Here is a 15,822-nt window from a genome sequence, read left to right on the forward strand (position 1 = left end):
TTGCGTATTCTTTATAGTCCTCAAATACAGGCAGACAAGACTATGTATACACGCACAACTAGTATTTTAAAGCTTTCATAGATTTAGACCTGTATAGGTCAATTAAATGGTCGTCAGGCACATGTGGCTATCGAGTATTTCAACTGTGGTACAAATTGGGAGGTGCTGTGAAGACAAACATCAGATTACTAAACCCATGCATCAAAAAAGAAAGAAAAGGCAAATTGTGTTAGTGGTGAATGGTGGTAGCATGCTCAGATGATAATATTTTTGGCCATCCTTTACTGAGTTGAACAAAAACATCACTGAAAATAATTTTACCTTTATAAAACAACAACAAGATGGCTACCAGAAAATGTAAAAGTCTATGCATGTGGTTCATCTTGCTCTCCTTAGAAGGCTTTGTTACTGACTCATAATCAGAATCCAAGCTTTGAAAAGATCAGTAATTGTTTTTCAAACTCATTATACAACAATAATAATGATGATGATGATGATGATGATGATGATGATGATAATAATAATAATAATAATAATAATATGAGCTCCACGCTCTTCTTTCTAACCAAACCACAGGACAAGACAGAAATGGCAGGTTGAATGTCCTAACTGCTTTCCTCTACAGGCCCACGTTAACTTGATCAAATTCACTGTTCCATGATAGAACCCTATAACTGGACACTGCTTGATGGGGAAGTCAGGATGCTTAATGCCACATCTGTTTCGTACTCTTTGTTCTTAGGTGGTCGAGCGGCTGTCTAAAGGGCTGAGAACCACCCTACAGCCTACCTAGGTTGGAGGCCTTGTTCTTGGAACTCACCTGGACATGGAAGCATTGACAGTCAGTGCTGTGGGGTAGGGGTGTCTGAATCCTCCTGTCGTGATTGGATACACTGGTTGACCTTGCCTACAAAGAAGGGGTACAAAGTGAGAGACTTGAAGTGAAGCTGGGGGCGGGGACAAGAAAAAGCAAAGCCAGGAAAAGTTCTCTGCATAGTAAGCTTTATTCTCATTTGATCAGAACAAAAATCTTGGGGATTGTACAGAAAGGATCAAAGGGAAGAAACACAGAACAATTTGAATGCCATAAATCTGATAGGAATGGCTAATTAAATTTTATAACCTCTGCTTATGTCAATAGAGACCCTCTCCCCAAGCTGAAACTAGGTGTTTTGTTGCAATAATTAAAGGCGAAGTCTCGCTTGCTTTAATGGAGCCATCACACTAATTGAGGGCTACACATCCAAAGGAAAACAATAATGAATGTAAATTTATACCAAAATAAAGTACAGTGAATCAAAGGACTTTGGTTGCGCTTTGGGCCTCTTTCGGTATTTAGATCTCGGTGAGAAAACATTAAATTAACAGAGCTTAATTTGTAGCCTTTTGTCAAATTAACAAGTGTTGACAAGAGTTACCGGGGGGAGAGTCCCCAAGAAGAATTGTGGGTAACCAATAGACAATCACACTTCATTACAATAATTAAAAAATACAGCAACATGCAAAATAGCATCCTCATAAAAGACACACAACTTTTCCTGACAGAGTGCTGTCTGAGTTGGTGATTCTTTTTTATCTAGCTTTCAGTGTCTCCCTATCAGCTAGCTGAGTGGGCCACATATGACCAAGAACTATCAAGGGTTGGTCCCATCCATTTGAGAAGAAATGAGTCACAAGCTTCACGTCCTACCTATTGCACTGAACCACAAATAAGACAAAGAAACTCCACCCAAAGTTGATAGTGGTGTAGTAGAGAGTACTCTGGCTTAGTGTACAAACAAACCAGCCCAGAATCTGTTGAACTAGAGAAATCAGGGTAGAATTAAGAGATGAACTCTCCAACATATAATTTTTGTTAAGGTTACAAAAGGTTATCCTCTGTAAGACCCAAATCTGAGTCTTTAGCAGAATTTATTTTCACATTCAACATTGTCCTGTTTTTTAGAGTAGGAATCAATGATAAACCTGGAGATATTTACGTATACACACCGATAGTCTCAAAACATTACATGCGCATTTATGTGCACACACAACATGCACAAGGTATCCTTTCACATGCTTCATGTAATTATCTATGCATACCTTTCTGTAGATATGTGTTTGTACACATGCATGTATGTAGGTACTAGGGATTAGACTCCAGGCTTGAGCTTGCTGGGCAGTCTGCTCTAGATTTGAAATGCATTACACTTTCAAGGTACAAGAGGCAGTCAATCTGAGCACTGTTAAGAACTAGTGTTGACAGCAGGGAAATCCTGCACACTGGAGCAAAGCTTCCAGCTGCCTTTCCTCACCCTCCGTTGCTGGGCAAAAAACTAATCATACAAAGAAGCTCTAAGGTGGTTGTTAAATAACACAAAAGCTTTCCTTTCTCAATGTTGATGCCAATCTTCAGGAGCAATGACTGATGTGGGACTAGGCATATGATGCTGAATGAGATGAACCCCCAGTTTGCTTACCAGGCTTGCTCCTATTCTACTTCCCTTATAGGTTACTACCTAGTAGGGAGGGTTCAGCTCAAGGACATGATCCATCTACAATCAGTGTCATTGTGTAGAAGCTCCCAGAGCCTCTTGCAATTCCAAAAGAATCTGGTTCTGGGGCTTGAACTCAGGGCCTCACACTCTTACTTCTTTCCCTCTCAAGGTTGGCACTCTACCACTTGAGTCACATCTCCACTTCTGGGGGACTTTTTTGTTTCTGTGTTGTTGTGGAGCTGGAGGTAAGGATCTCAAAGACTTTTCTGCCCTTTTCTGAGATCTGAGAATCTCAGCCTCCTGAGTAGCTGCAGTGAGCTACCAGTGTCTGGCAAGTATCTTAGGCACATTCTGGGGACTGTGGCTCTAGAATAGCTAGTCTCCCTTTCCTGCAGAACCTGTTTGAATGGCACATTTAGATACTTCAGTCTTAGATACTTCAGTATTACCTCATGCCACCTGTCAGCCCTGTTCTTCTGAATTGTATGTGCATACACACACACACACACACACACACACACACACACACGTACATGCACAATGATAAGCATGCCCATTTAAGCAACAAAAAAAGAAGTTAAAAAAATGGAACTCCTTACTGTGGTACTAACCATCCTAGCGGATGGGGAATCTGTCCTACAGTGCCGGGCGATAGCGGATAATACGGAGATATATCTGGAGGGTGTGGAGGCCGTGGGATTCCTGGGAGAGAAAAAGCAGCAATATTTTAGGTAAAGAGAAAGGAGAAACTGCAATTGCAGCTGCTGGGGGATGGAAACAGGGGAAGGATAGAGAGGGGCCTCTATTACTTCTTGAATCCCAGCATGAGGCCATTCAGGATTCTCAAGAGTTGTAGCTGGGGTTTCCATTCATTTTCCCATAGCCTCAACTTGGACATCTCATTCTAGGTGGATGAGTTAATGTGGCTGAACTCAGACTCAAAGAATTCCATTTTGGATATTTCTGTCTTTAGTGATTAATGAGATTTTTTTAAGCTATAAAAACAAAATCAGAAGAGCTTGCAAGGCACATGGTAGGTGAACACGTAATTCCTTTGGCCTTAGAACTTGTCCTTTCCATTGTAAATGAGTTACCTACACATCATTACTCCTCTTCTTGGTAACACTATTTTGCATTTTTGAGATAAAGTCTAGGTATCCCAGACTGTCCTCAAATTTGTGATCCTCCTGTTTCTACCCCCAGCGTACTGATATTGCCCGTATATCTTGTAACTCATGTTATGCTATGGCTTGAAAATGTCACGCTACCAGTTTTCCAAAGACATAACTCCTCTAGATTGCAAGTGCCTGAAAAGATGGGCTGTGAAAACCACCACATGCCAAGTGGCCTCTTATTCCCGAAGTCAGAACTGGATGGACAAGGAGAAGCCAGAAGATTGGTGCCTTCAGCTCTGTAGGGGGCAGTCACCTAGGGGACCCCGGCCCCCACCCACTGAGTGTGTACTCCATGTCACAGAGGCCAGAGGCCTTTCCAAGACACACACAAAGGTGTACTGAAGGTACACACCGAGGCACACTTCCTAATTCCACAGGAGCAGTCGTGACGGGGCAATGGGCTCACAGTGACGCAAAAAGCCAAAAATGCACAGAAAACCAGAATTAAAATGGAGTACTGAATTGAGCAAGCTGCATAGACATGGATTCTTTTTTTTTTTAACTTTTTTTTGAAATATTTGTTCAGGAAGCTTTTAATCTATAAATTAAGTCTCCCTGGGTGACATTCTCACGCAGACATTGCTTTCTCTCTATTACAAAAACCAAACAGATTAGCTGGTGTTGGACCCTACACGGAGCCATTTGCACACTTGAAAGAATGTTCACAGAGGAAAAGTAAACAGTCCACAGACGTTAATCATATGTTTTACGATAACCATTTAAAAGCTATTCCCTGGTCTACCATTATTTAAATGAGACATTGAGACTGCCATTCACTTGCAGAGCCTGGGGCGGGCTCACTGCCTCTTACAGCTCTGCCGCGCCAGGCTGGGTCCTCCGCCAGCACAAAGAGGGCTCAGAATTGAGTAAGAACCAGCTAATGTGTGGCTTCTTTCAGGGGCAGTGGGGGCCAGGCCACCCCACCAAGACACCAACAACTCCCTCTGACAAGAGTCTCAGAAGAGATTCCTCCAGTGGAGGAAGCCACTAAATGGAAGGGGAGCCTCTCAGCAGCCTGGGCCTTAGCTACTCTCCTAAGAGTAGATATGGGTGCCCATTAGACGTGACCTTGTAAGGAGGACTACAAGGCGACTCTGGCTTTCTTTCTCCCCTCTTAAAAAACAAAAACAAAACAAGACAAACAACATCAAACATTCTAAACCAGACAAGGATCAAGTGGGGAGAAGAGGGGAGCAATGCAATGGCTGGAGAATGTGGCAGCTTCTGCTTGGGACCCTGTTGGTTGTCCTAACAAAACCTTCCTGCACTTCACTTTTCTCCTCTATAAACTGGGTTTGACAAAACAAAGGGGAGTAGAAGGGAGGATAGAAGCCAAAGGTAACAAGAAACAAACAAACAAACAAACAACACACACACACACACACACACACACACACACACACACACACACACACACGAGGGACCCCTCCAGGAAACTGAGCCAGAGTCTAGGGGAGGCCTCTGGGCTTATTACCATTTCCAACTTTGTCTGCAAGGAACCCCTAGCCCGGTTCCCAAGACGACCCTTCAGGCTCCCTAGGGAAGTCTGATTCCTACAAATGGACTTCTCCCAAGGGGAGAAGGAAAGCATTACACCCGGCCAGGAGGTGGCCTCATAGTTCCTGTCCAGCCTCTACCACCCTTGCAGCCCCAGCCCCGTAGACCCACCCTGCACTCCCTATTCAGGCCTGCCCAGTCCTCCAGAGCCCCCCAAACCCAGCCCAGTCTTCTACCACAACAGCCTGGCCCGAGACCTACCTGTTTTGGGGTCTACGTCGGCTGGTAAATGTGGAGGTGGGTTTCCGGGGGTGAAGTGTTCGTTGCTGTAGGTGATGAGAGGCGTGAGTGGGTGGACATGGTGGGGGTGCTGCACCACGGGCACTTTGTTCGACTGTGGGAGAAGAACAGAGGAAGCCACTGTCAGCTGGCCCCAACAGCCCAAGACTTCAGAGAACGGGCCCTGGTCCTCTGCAACACCCTCCTTCCATGTCGTGAGAAACACTCCAGCCTGCCCACACCACCCCCACTTCCCCAATCCACTTAAAAGTAAGAGGTAGTGTTTAAGATGGCTCTCTGCACAGGTCTTCAGGCTTTCACCTCCCTACAGAGCCTGGCTTTTTAAACACCTTCTTCATCACCACCCATCATGGAGCCCAAGTCCTCTGCACTTTTCTGATTGCTAGGTGAGTCAGAAATGGGGACTTTTATCTCCTAGGCCTACTGCACTCTGCACATAGGGGGGGATCTCCGACTTCCTGAGGCCCCACGGTGGGACCTCCAGGAGGCAGGCTGGCTTCACAGGGACCAGCTAGGAAAACCTTCATTTACAAGAAACCTAGCAGGGCCCAAGTCCCACCCACCCAGCCTCTTTGCCCACCTCCTCTCCCCTTCCTGGCTTTCAGAAACAGCAGGCACACAAGCAATCCTTCCCATGAAGCTAGGATGAAAAGCCCCACTCAAGCTTTGGGTGGGAGTATGAACATTACTAGAAAGCTCTAAACTGCTTGGCAAGCACCTGCATATTTTATGCAGATTACCACAGCCCTGATTCATTAGGAATTTCATTAGGGAGTCATCAGGGACCACTAATAAATTAACTGGATGATGATGAATTGGCCTAATAAAAGGTACGCATTTGAGAAATGGACTGTTTGAGCAAACAAAGTACAAGTGTGGTGATGGGAGTGGGGGCAGTGGAGGATAGATCCATGGAGGAAAGCAGGAAAAAAAAAAGATTTTAAATATGATTCTTATTGTCATCGGCAGGCCTTCCCAAATGCTCTCCTCTTCCCCAGCGGATACTCAGTCCACTCCCCTCCTCCGCTCAGCCCAGCAAGATCACAAAGAAAAAATTAAGCTGAAACAAGCGAACTACTGGGCCATTTACTGAGAGTAATCCAATTGCAAAAAACCCTATTCCCAATAGAGGATTTTCACTAAAATCCTACAACAGGGACATTTAACCAGATTAGGTACCAGGGAAGATAAAGAGGCTAGTGTTAGCTGATGAATGGATTAGAGTCAAGTTTCATTTTCGAACGTGTCTTCATTTCCTTTTATTACTTTTAGGAAGACACAACTCGCATTAACATCAAGGAAAAGGAATTGCATTCAAAGAAAAGAAGTCAGGTTGCAGCGCTGCCCACTAGCGCCTCTTGAGTTCAGGGACCACCGAGCAGTTAGCTCTCTTAGCTTCAGTTTTGGGTCTTTTTTTTCTTTTTTAGGGGATGAGGACCACATAGAACATGGGCGAGAACACTTCGTTCCACTCAGTTGTGGGGAAGGTATCTTTACAAAGTGCTGGTACTGGTGGCTCACGCCCATAATCCTAGCTACTCAGGAGGCTGAGATCTGAAGATAGTGGTTGGTATCTAGCCCAAGTAGACACATTTGAGAGATCCTTATCTCCAATAAGTAGCAAAAAGCCACAATTAGAGGTATAGTTCAAGTGGTAGAGCGTAAAAGCTGAGCAAGAGCTCAAGACCCTTTGCTGGAGCCCCAGTAGAACTCCACTTCAAGCTCCAGAAAGAACTACATAAAAAGAACACCTCCAAAGGCTTGGTTTACAGACTCCTCCAGAGGAAACAGCTAGCTAGTTGCTTCCAGAAGCCTGGTTACCATCTTGCAAATTAAAATAATAAAGTTTAAAGCCACCAGAGTAGAGAAAGCTTTGGAAATAACAGTCTCTTAAGAGTTGGCAGCCACAGGGCCAGGAGTTTGGCCTAGTGGTAGAGTGCTTGCCTAGCGTGCACAAAGACCCGGGTTCGATTTCTCAGTAGCCCATACATAGAAAAAAGCTGTAAGTGATGCTGAGGCTCAAGTGGTAGAGCTTTAGCCTTGAGAAAAAGTCTAGGGACAGTGCTCAGGCCCTGAGTTCAAGCCCCACGACTGGCAAAAAAAAAAAAAAAAAAAAAGAGTTGGCAGCCAGGAAAGTCTAGGCCAAGATTTTGACCCTTAGGATGGAGGCTCCTGTGTTCACAGACATACAGAGAATCTTCGGAGGAGCATCCTTTAGGGGAATATTTGCCTTTAGAATGAAACAAAGCAAAGATTAACTCTCACAGTGTGCTGAAAGGGAGGGAGAGAGGGTTGTGGGCAGAGACCATCAGGAGCAAGAGAAAGTGCTGCTGTCTCCTTGAGTTTTCTCTTCATTTGGGAACTTTCAGTGATAGAAAGCTGAGGTTCCAGACAGTTTAAAATAAGGACTGGCAGCATGGCTCAAGTGGTAGAGGACTTGCCTAGTAAAAAGCCCAAGGCTCTGGGTTTAATCCCTAGTACTGACAATAATAATATTACTAGAAATAATGAGGAAGAGAGGGAGAAGGAGGAGGATCAGGTACCATGGAAGCAAGACTACCATAAGCAGTGAAGACAGGTGCAAGCATAATCTATCCTGAGACAGAGAGGAATGGAGGTTGAACAACAACACCCGTGTTTGTCAATTCTAGCTGAATTGCACATCTTTCAGAATGCTTATCATGAATTCACATCTCCAGTCCTAGAAAATCTCAACACTAACTTAATAGAGTAGGTCTAAGGCTCAGGATGCAAGCTATCGAGCTCTGTGGCAGGCATGAGTGAGAAGCCTTAGGCCAGAAAACCCTATGGGCATAGGGACACACAGAGGCTAAAAGATGAGTTCTAACCCTGATTCAAGCCTGAGTCCTTAGAGAAGCCACAGGGAGGCTGGTAATGCCCTAGCACTTGGTAATCCTATTCATGATGGCAATTTATTACTTATCTTGATTAGAGAGGAACTGTCTAGTGATGTGGTCTTGTCTACAATGTCAAAATACAGATCCCAAGATACCTTCTAAGTAGATGAATGGGAAATATGAAGGATGATGTCATAGGCCATCAGAAAAATGATTGTAGGAAGATACAGGTAGAAGGGCAATTTTAATAAAAATCTAATCTCCCTGACAGCCCCTGTGTGATTCTGTATACCCACCCCTTGCCTAACCAGTCTTGTGGCCAGCCAAAGCTCTATAGTATGGTGATCGAGTCGAAGGGGGTAGAAGATCAGACTGGAATTAGCGGCGCTGCCTGGTTTTAGCAGGGGAAAACAAAACAAAACAACAACAAAAAAAGAGTTCTACTGGGGTATTCCTGTCTGACCTACATGACATATCAGCACTACCTGACTCATCTACCCACTGCGCCATCCAACCTACCTTCACCAGGACTGCTTTATGATAGAGGGCTTTCTTACACATGCCTGTGTCTTTCTAGCCTCACAACCTTATGGGTTCATCCTTTCCGCATGATATCCTACCCATTGCTGGGGTGGACCTACTCTAATTTCCTTAAAGATATGATCTGTGTCTTCTAGAACTTTGTGTTCTCTGCCATGCCCAGACAGTGGGAGCAGTGAGCATCACCTCAAAAACTTCACAGAGAACTCCAAAGCTACAAGTGCACATGGCTGAAGAAAAAGAATAAACAGAGCTGCCACACAGGCTTGTTTCACATAAAGACTGGGATCTTTCTAACTAATTGACATGGAATCAGAGAAAACTGAAGGGTCTATCTGAAACCATCCAGTTCTGTGCTCTTGCAGAGTCCAGGGCACTGATACCAGTGCCTTTAAAGTAGTTTTAGAGTCTGTGGGCTTCAAACAGGAACTCAGAGTAAGGGCTGTGAATTCAAGGAATTCCCAAACATCCCTCAAGGTCTGACAGAGTGATCTCTCTTCTCTCCTGCTCCGAAGGCTTTGTTTCAGTCTCTATAAACTGGTGAAGAACTGTGCCCACTTCAGAGGTTTGTGCAAATAGAATGAGGCTGTGACTACAAAGTACTCAATACTATGTGCTTGGCACACTGCTAAACATGTCTTATAAAACTCTGCAAAATACAATCCAGCAGGTACAAATGGTAAAGAAGTAAGCTACTCCTCTAGAAGCTTCTAGAATACAGCCCAGACTGAGTCTGTTGTTTCAAAGGTAAGGATGCCATTAGTGGGGCAGGGCTATATGAATGATTTCTGGTCATGTGTGCTTCAGTCACATGCCCTTGGAAATGTGGCACTGAATATCTATATTTCCATTATTATTTCTTATGAGGAAAACATCCCTATGTGAAAAAGTAAGATTGACACCAGTGAGTTAAGAAGACATAGGAGCTAATGTAAATAAATCAGAAAAAAATAAAAAATACGAACTTCCTTTGACTTTCTCCTTTTCTTAACAGCTTTCACTACTGTAAAGAGATCTATAAGTATTACCCTTAAAGCTGTTTTTCTACCATAAGAAAAGCCAGATGTGAAAAGTAACTTTGCTAGAGGGGGCAGGTCACAGTTAACTTTCTAGAAATGCATCATGGGAACTAAAAGAAAGCAACAGTCATTGCTGGGGCAGGGGAAGGAGGATGGTGGTACTGGACTGAAAAGCCTACAATATTTACCTCTTCCGCCTTTTATCTTTGGAGAGACAAAGTCCAACGTTCAAGGCAACAATCTGCACCATAAACCCTGCTACCTTTTAGGGGATTACTTTCCCTAAGCATGACTTCAGAACTATCTGGGGACACAAAACCAATGACAACTAATGTTCCAGGCCATGGCGGTGACAGTCCAGGAAGATGTCATTATTATTTATTTTACCCTGTGAGAATATGAGGAAAATCGTGAATCTCTGAGTCACAAAAACGTCTTCATAATATACTCCACATCATTCGCAGATTATGATGTAAGCCGCCCAAATTTCATCACCTAAAATTCAACTAGGGAGCCACTTCAAGTGTGTATGGTGAGGACAAGAACTAACCAATGGCCATAGCAAAATACTGTCCCCCACCCCGGTGCAGTTCAGAGCTAGCCGTTTTTGTGGAGGAGAGGGGTACACTAGCCTCCATGTTCACAGCATGAGACACACACATTCTATTAAATCTCACAGCAAACCCATGATGTCTGGTGCTTGTGATCAGTTCCCCAGACTAGTTAAAGAAATATTTCCAGGGTTACATGTGCCTTGGGAGAGTAGTGTTTCCAAACTCAGCAGCCCCACCTTTCAATCTCCACCATCCCACTCTGCAATCATCCCAGGGATAGCTAAAAACATAAATCACTGGGGGTAGGCACCTGCCATGATGCCCTGAGCTCAGCCTGGGCCAACCTTCTGATGGATGCTGATGCTGCAGGACTCAAACAGTGGGCATCAAATTTCCCACCAACCAGTTCTCTGCAACCTATACCAGTTGCCTGACAACTGCCCCTTGCTCATCTTTTTCCCAAATCCAAAATTAGGAGCAGCTCAGGGTCCCCCAGTCAGAATGTACTGAAGATTTGTAGCAGAGGTTTTACGGTACTGGGCTCATTATGAGAGACAATCAAGATAGGAAACTAAGACTTTTAATAGGATGTTTCTGCACCCCAAACACAAACAGGTAGTATCAGGGCCCAGCAGGATTCTGGTGATAAAAATTACTCCATGTGGTCAGTTCTGGGCTAACAAGAAACCAAAGGCAAAGTAGAAAATCTGAACCCATTAAATGAAATAAACAATGTCTATTTACAAGGGACCAAATCCTCAAATTATTAGGACTTGAGGCTTTCTACTCAGAGAAAATAAACGATTTCCCAAGCCAAGCCCTCTCCTGTTCTGCCCGCTCTGTTCACTCACAGCTTCATGGGTCTGAACACTGAATAGTTAAATTATAAAGAAAAGGTTCTGTAAAGGCACACAAAGCCTTTCCACCAGGAGTATCCATCAGGCTACAGTGGGAGGGGGGAGAGAGGAAGGAGGAGGATGCCCCTGTGGCTGACCTTTGACCTTTCAAGAACCCTTTAAGTGTAGTGTTCTGCAACTTGGCCGAGCCACCCTCGTAGTCCCACGCCCACACCCACACCCTGACGCTGCTCATAAATCGGGACTTGGCAAGGGAATGATTGATTCGGGGCCCTTTCTGGATCACTCTGCTAGACCCCTCAAACTCCAACCCCTCAACCTCCTCTAACGAAGAAGGGTGACCTAAAGCAAATGAAAGCTTGCCATTCACCACTACAACCTATTAATCAGCAGACACTGGAAACAAATACAGCCATTGCTAACCCTGGCCTCTCCATCAGCTTCCCCTGAAACAGCCCCTTCCCCCATGGCGCTCTCTTTTCTCCACAAGAAAAACGGGGCTAGAAAGTGCCTTCAGGAGTCCAGCACAATAAAACAAAAGCCACACAGAGGAGCATTTGTCAGCCTTTTCCAACGTACTCAATATGGGTATGGAAGGTCTTCGGTGGTCTTAAATTACCAGCCCTCCCAGGGGCTGAAATCAGCTTAGAGTAGGGATAGCATTCATTCCAGGTTAACACAAAAGCCAGGTTTATAGTGTATCTGGAGGTCGCCTCCTACAGTGGCATCCAGGCCAATGGTAACTAGTAAACTATGTTCCATAGGTATCTGGCGTCACTGGACCCATAGGGGGCTGGGAAGGCCACGGCTGCGCTGCCACCAAGGAGGGCTGCTGTCTCTGGTGACTCTACCCGCCTTGTTTTGCAGGTCAGACAACCAAGGTGAGTGGGATACCCTGGTATCCCAACGGTGAGTGACCCCCTCTTCCCTCTCCCTTCAGAGTCACTAGAGGCCCAGCTAGGACATAGTCAGGACAATCATCAGGGCGCTTTCCTAGGTAAATACTGCTCCACTCTGCCCAGCTCACAGTACACTGTGTTCCTGGACCAGCTATCTATTGAGAGCCACTGAAATGCTATTGAAAAGAATAAATACAAGAGGAAAGGTTCCTCTGGGTTTGGATTCTATTTGGAGAAGCAAGGTGGTAAGAGATCTGGCCCCTAAGATACAGTAGCAGTGCAGGGCCTGCACCTCTGGCCAGATGCTAGGCAAAATGCCTGCCAAGGCTACATAGTCTCAGGTGCCAACAACCACAAAAGGGGCCTGGTACCTGGCTCTAAGGGTGTTGCTTATTTTGTCATTTATCAATGGCTGGCTTTCTAGGCCCCACATCAAATCAATTTAGACAGCAAGAAAAGGAAGAGTGAAGAGCCTCCCCAGTGCCTACAAAATTCTGCCAATTCATAGTTTCCCATGGACTCTCAGAGGCATGAAAATTCTTCTTGCAAGGAAATGATTGAATAGGGCAGGCAGGGAGGAGCCAAAGGTGCAGCCACTTTTCACCAGAGTCTCACATGCATGCATATACATAGAACTAACTCAAACCACCTTAAGTCCTTAGCCTTTGGGGGGAGGGGCAATGGAGCAATATTAATTTCTAATATTCATATAATAACCTAGCTGGATAATGTGCCAGACTGCCATTGCCAATCACTGAGGGCTGAGGGGGTCAAGTTCAGCTCTTTTCTGCCCTCAGAAAGGTAGGGAGAACAATAAGATATGTGGGCTGGAGGTGTGGTGGTGGGGGTAATGCAACGGGGGCGGGGAGGGGGGAGGAGGGGAAGGGTCTTTGCACCAGAAAAACAAAGATGGGCCACAGCTGCCTGGCTTTGTGAAAACCACAGCCAAGACCGCCCCAGCAAAGCTGTGCTTTCACAGGCTGTTCAACAATTACTTCCAGTTAAGTTCATTACACATAATTTATTTCCACTCATTCTCATTTATTTTCCAATAAAAAGAAAGCATCCCATTGTGCCTTCCCAACTAACCCTTCAAACCCTTGCGAGCTCACAAGTTGGCCCACAGGTCCAGGCTCAACTCCCTGGCTAGTCAGTTTCCCGGGCTCTCCTTCTGGCTGGCCTCTGTCTAGCAGCAGAGGAATCCTCAAGCAGAAGGTCAGGAAGGGGTGAACAGGCACGGCGGGGGTCCATGTCTACCCTAATCCTCCACCAGATTTTGGGGATGAAGGAGCGACTACTTCACTCCTAAGTCATTTCCCAGGAATCTGCATCCTCCACCCTCCCGCCAAATAGTTCCCTACTACTTGGGTATTAAATGATTAGTGTTAGCATAATCAATCTTGCTGTGCGCCCGTATTTGCAGCGAGTGTTTGGGAATTGGGTAAGAGGGTACAGCTGTTTCTAGGAGAGGCGGATCTTCAAACCCAAGCCAAGGATAAATCTAACCTATTCCAAATGAGCAAACCCCAAAGCTTCCATTCGAAGTAACTTTTTAAACATAATAATGAGTTCCAGGCCGCCCTCACCTCGCAAACACAACAACTTCAAATCTAGGGAGTTCGGAAACACAATGGGAAGGAAATCACCAATTTTGATCGAGAATAAATTTTAAGTGCTTAATGGTTATTACATCCTGGGGAGTTCAAGAAAGAAGCACTGAACAAACTCCCACAGCACCTCCCTGACTTCTTTCCAAGGACCAGCTGCCTAAAATGTCTTTTGTCCATTCTCCAGCACCATGAGCCTAACTTTCTGATCTCCAGTCTGTATTTGCCTGTTCCATGGAGTTTAGTACAAGGTCAAGAAACATCTATTTCCTTCAGAAAGCAAGAATATCAGAGCCCCCTGGCTCTGATAGCCATCCCTGGCTAAAATGAGTGATTAACTTGAGAAGGGGAAGGAACATTTCATTCATGTTATCCAACAAATTCATAACACCTAGCCCCTGGGATCCGGCAACAAGGGGACAAAGGCTCACTGAAAAGAAGACAAAGAGAAGACCAGCAGCATCCTGCTGCTCCCTTTTGCCCTGAGAGTGTCCCAGACACTAGGTGCCCTCATAGGGCGCCTAGACTCCATAAATGACCTACAGAAAACGACCTGAAGTCGCTGCAGGGCGAGTCAGGCCAAGCATCCAACACTATGCGAAGAGTTGAAGGGAAAGACCCAGGCGACATTTGCTTTTTGGAGTTTTCCAGTATGTGTTGCAAAAGTGTGTGGTAAGACAGTGTGTCAACATTTCACCACATTCTACAATAATGCAGAAGGCAAGAATTCCATTTCATAGCTCAGGTGGGCCCCCCACCAACCCCAAACCACCAAGGAGATGTTTCCCTAAGAACACAAGGTCGCAGGTTCTGTTGCTTTAAGAAAATGCCAATGCAGCAGGCTGTGTTGACAATATAAAGATTATAATATCTGTATCACTGGAGTCTGGAATTCACCCTTTAAAAGCAAAGTCTGTCTCCTAAGGCCTCCAGAATGGGAAATTATGCTCCCCAAAGAAGCATAAGGGCTATTAAGTACCAACACAAGAGCCCAGGTAACTCAGTAGTGTGAGAGAGAGAGAGAGAGAGAGAGAGAGAGAGAGAGAGAGAGAGAGAGAGAGAGAGAGAGAGAGAGAGAGAGAGAGTGTGTGTGTGAGAGTACGTATATGCGTGTGCTGGTCCCGAGACTTGAACTCAGGGCCTGGGCACTGTCCCTGAGCTTTTTTTTTCCCCCTGCAAGACCACTTGAGCCATAATTCCATTTCTGGCTGTTGGGTGGATAATTGTAGATAAGAGCCTCATAGACATTCCTGTTTGAACTGGCTTCAAACTAAAATCCTCAGATCTCAGCTTCCTGAATAGCTAGGATTATAGACAGGAGATGCCTGCAATGGCAGTTGAGGAATGTTTACTACAGGAATCTTTCATGAGAAAGCACTGGATATGAAATTAGCTGCCACACAAATTACAGACCAACAGCTGTAGCCAGCAGTTCCTGGTGGCTTACACAATCTAGGACTGAACTAGAACCCTGTACACATGTACACAATTTATGCTTTATGCTCAGCTATCCACCATAAAGATTCTTGTGATCTGTGGTTTATTTCACGTTCTCTCCCTCCAAAATTACATCTAAGAACTTGGTGGCCCACTGCAAATATTTGTTTAGCCATTTAATAAAAGTGATGGCCGAGCCAATGCAGGCATGCCTCCAGATCCACAAGAATGCAAAAGATGGTACTTCAGGACGGAGAATAGGAGGCATCCTAAAGCCACATTTGTATGGCAGAAAGGCTGTCCTGATCACCAGCCACACACAAGCTGTCATCAGTCTTGAGCTCAGGTTTCCAAAACATATTTTTATTAAGTTCAACACCCCCCCCAATACCACTGAATACCGGAGGAGGGAGAGGGGGAGGAAGGAGGAGGCACTGCCTACATTTTGAGATTGAAAATAAATAACAACCAAAGGCAGAACCATAGAAAGGTAGCACCGAATGAGACCAAATTACGCAGCTCACAGAAGGCCTGCTACTGCAGCCCAGACCATCTCAAGCTTTGAAAGCACGCTCCTCTACCACACAGGACCACTGCTTTGC

The 15,822-nt window shown here is 45.2% G+C and overlaps 1 protein-coding gene across 44 annotated transcripts in view; it reads right to left on the bottom strand.

Moving 5' to 3' along the window:
* Tcf7l2 (transcription factor 7 like 2) overlaps nucleotides 1-15,822 on the bottom strand; it is a 202,743-nt gene that overhangs the window by 19,210 nt on the left and 167,711 nt on the right. For 31 of the 44 annotated variants that reach the window (XM_090345845.1, XM_090345846.1, XM_090345840.1 and 28 more), the window contains 3 exons: nucleotides 5,411-5,543; nucleotides 3,077-3,179; nucleotides 821-907 (listed from right to left, as the gene is read on the bottom strand). In XM_090345845.1, the coding sequence (XP_090201971.1) occupies nucleotides 821-907; nucleotides 3,077-3,179; nucleotides 5,411-5,543 (323 nt within the window). The remainder of the gene's footprint in view (nucleotides 1-820; nucleotides 908-3,076; nucleotides 3,180-5,410; nucleotides 5,544-15,822) is intronic. The other 13 variants (XM_090345847.1, XM_090345841.1, XM_090345839.1 and 10 more) reach the window with 1 other exon arrangement.

This window comes from Megascapheus bottae, chromosome 15, assembly GCF_031878675.1.
Source record: "Megascapheus bottae isolate mThoBot1 chromosome 15, mThoBot2.hap1, whole genome shotgun sequence".
NCBI classification, from domain to species: Eukaryota; Metazoa; Chordata; class Mammalia; order Rodentia; family Geomyidae; genus Megascapheus; species Megascapheus bottae.